Below are 3141 nucleotides of genomic sequence, written 5' to 3' on the forward strand. Positions count from 1 at the left end.
AATAATGTGATCATGTAACAATGTAAAATATTACTACTTCCTCTGTTTCTAAATATAAGTTTTTTTAGACATTTCAAATGGACTACAACATACAGATGTACATAGACATATTTTAGAGTGTAGATTCAATCACTTTGTTTCGTACGTAGTCACTTGTTGGAATCTCTAGAAAGACTATATTTGAGAACGGAAGGAGTACTATTTAATTATTATTTATTAAAAATGTTAGACACATAAAAATAGCCCGAAATGCGGTGCTGATATCTAGTCCCGTCAACGAAAGAAAAACAGAGGGGCGTTTTCAAAAAGTGGCATAGGACACCTGGCCACCTGGGTGGGGTGGGGTGGCCGGGTGGGTGGTGGCGTTGGGACGTTTTCAGAAAAGTAGAGGGACGTTTTCAAAAAAATGCACAGCGGTTTGGGCGGGGTGGGGCGGGGTGGGGTGGGGTGGGGTGGTGGCGTTGGGGCTAGGTGGGGTGGGGTGTCTGCTCGCTCCCCCCAAATCCCCAGCCCGCCGCTGCCCTGTCAACCTCGCCGGCACCGTGGTCGATCGATGGGGGACTCCGTCGATGTCATCCCCGATTGGGTGGGCGACTTGGGCGAGTCCGTCGGCCCCGTCGACTACGGCTGCGTGCGCCGGTGCCGTCACCGCCGCCTCGCCACCTACCTCTGGCTGCACGGCTTCCGCGACGCCCTGCGAGGGTACGTGCATCCCCACCCCCTCCGTCCTCCTAAACTGCTTCGCTCGCTCACCGGCGGCCGCCATTGCCCAATCAATCAATCACTCGCAGGCTGCTCAACGAGACGGACGCGTACATGAGCGTCATCCACCTGTCGCGGCTGGTGCAGCAGGGGCTGTGGGACGACGCCGTCGCCTACGTCTCCCGCTTCCTGCGCCCGACCTCGCACCCGCAGAGCAACGAGGCCCAGGTGCTCCTCCACTTCCTCATGCAACACGCGGCCTTCGCCAGCATGGTCGCCGGCAAGCCCGACCGCAACCTCAGCTACTTCAACCACAAGTACAACACACGGTACCTCAAGCACGACGACTCCGTCTCCTTCGACTGCCTCAGGATCCGCTCCATCGTCCTCTCCATTCTCCATTCGGAGCAAGTCAGGTACTAGCACTAGCTAGACGATCACATCTTCAGTTCATGTCTGCCTGTCTGTCGATTCCTGCAATTTTCAAGCCATCTTCAGTTCCTATCCAAAATTTTCATCTTTACATCTTCTCAACTTTAATACTGTACTGTTACACACATATATGTGCAAGCAGATCCTCGCTGGACTGGGAGCGCGTTCGTTGCAAGGCGTCTCAAATCGTCCAACACTTGGCTTATAAGGCTCCAGAGTTGAAAAACGTGGCCCTATTGCCGGGCGGCCCGATGATGCCCCACGATGTGCTTCCCATCGGATTCAGGTGATTCCGGCTCCATGCTCTATCAGTTTGGTCGCCCATGTTCACTTGATGCATTCCATTCTTGGAAATGTGTAAAACTTGGCTGTCAATTTCACTGTAACTCACTTTGATTGCCCTGCAATCTTGCTTGGCCTAGGTACCGTCGGAGGCGTCATGTGAAGGAACAAGACCTGCCAGGACCTAAAACACTGGCCAAGATCTACCTTAGGACCAAAAAGGGGTAAAAATATGACCTTGAAACATGGCAAATTCAAGGGGTCCCTCGATTCTGCTCTTGCTGGCTCTTTCTTGACCAACTCAGCACATGTTCCATGTTTTGCAGGCTGCCTTCGTCGACCCGCAGACATGAATTAAACAGTGGTACAATGCCCTATTTACAAGCATCTTATGATTAAGCAATATACTTCCTTGTAGATTCTATGTCCGTGTCTCTGTGATGCTAAAAGCCATCGTTACTGTTTTTGGTGGCAGGATTGACGGACAAGACAAGGAAGTGGCTGATAGATCTTATTGGTAAAACTAGCCTCTGCTCTTCTGTCCTTGTCTTGTTTACTTTGCATTTTACACATCTAGACCTGTGCTCGACTTTCCAGATATATTTGGTAGCAAGCTATGAGGCCCTTTGATTTTACTCTTCCAAAAAACCTCTCGGATCATGTATATGCATATAAACTGATCAACTTGTGTCATCTTCAGATGAAAGTTTGCAAGCTGGTCTGGAACTTCAGTCAAGTGAAAAGGAGAAGGAAGGTAGCCTTAGCTTACTCATCTCAATTGTCATTGTTCCTACTTATTATACGGGATCTCCACTACCCGTCTAATTTGTTAAATCCTTTCAGGCTATGTTTGCACAGCATTTTCCCAAACCAAATTTAGTGGTTCCTTCTCTTTCAACTTCACAATTTTCTCTTATGATATGGATACTGTAGCTCTGTTAGTTATGCGCAAATGCCTCATTTGCATGTTTGAACCAGGTCTTTGTTCTTGCTTCACCAATTTTTATTATTATCTTTCAGTCATTTTCTTGATTATTTGTTGCTTTTAAAATGCTCCATTAGGTTATGCTTTGGATATTCCTGTTTTGTGGCTTATATATGACCATTAGTACCTCAGTGAATTGTTTTGTTCTTATGTGAATTACCGACTCTTACCTGTAGATAGAAGTTACCTTTTAAGTATCTGTAGTAAAAAATACATTGTCCTTTGATTTTTCAAATCTGCCATTCGTACGTTGGTTGCTCTGCATTCTCTGTTTGTTTGATGTGCACATAATCCAGAACTGCAGTCTTGGTTGGTCTTGATGATGTTCTTTTTGTATTAGTGCTGGGCTGCTTGCTGCCATTTTTGACCTTTTAACTGGTTGCAGGTGTTCCTGGTGCTACAGCCTCGCATACCATGTCGAATACCTTGACAGATCTTACTAAAAACTCTGTGTCTGGGACCTCATCATTGACAAATGCAGGTATGTTAGTCGACCGCCCTTGATCATTTCCCACCCAGGACGTCCATCTATTTTTGCTCAATTGATCCCTGAAATCAGGGGAGACATAAACTATGGCAGCACGGTCAATAGACACCTACGACCAAGAACATATGCCACATACATGTTAATTAAGAGTAGTTTAGCATGAACTAATAAAAGTTAGCAGTACAAGCTCTGACTCTGGCGATCTTTTATGCTGGGTCCACCCCTGCCTGAAATTGTTTGTTATTAGAAATCA

The 3141-nt window shown here is 46.8% G+C and overlaps 1 protein-coding gene across 2 annotated transcripts in view; it reads left to right on the forward strand.

The window, feature by feature from the left end:
- Positions 1-455: 455 nt before the first annotated feature.
- Positions 456-3141, forward strand: part of LOC119304073 — a 5341-nt gene continuing 2655 nt past the window's right edge. For both annotated transcript variants that reach the window (XM_037581230.1, XM_037581231.1), the window contains exons 1-8: positions 456-702; positions 792-1118; positions 1277-1420; positions 1557-1640; positions 1743-1780; positions 1892-1933; positions 2117-2170; positions 2787-2882. In XM_037581230.1, the coding sequence (XP_037437127.1) occupies positions 554-702; positions 792-1118; positions 1277-1420; positions 1557-1640; positions 1743-1780; positions 1892-1933; positions 2117-2170; positions 2787-2882 (934 nt within the window). In that variant the 5' untranslated portion in view covers positions 456-553. The remainder of the gene's footprint in view (positions 703-791; positions 1119-1276; positions 1421-1556; positions 1641-1742; positions 1781-1891; positions 1934-2116; positions 2171-2786; positions 2883-3141) is intronic.

Source organism: Triticum dicoccoides, chromosome 5A (genome assembly GCF_002162155.2).
Source record: "Triticum dicoccoides isolate Atlit2015 ecotype Zavitan chromosome 5A, WEW_v2.0, whole genome shotgun sequence".
In the NCBI taxonomy this organism is placed as follows: domain Eukaryota; kingdom Viridiplantae; phylum Streptophyta; class Magnoliopsida; order Poales; family Poaceae; genus Triticum; species Triticum dicoccoides.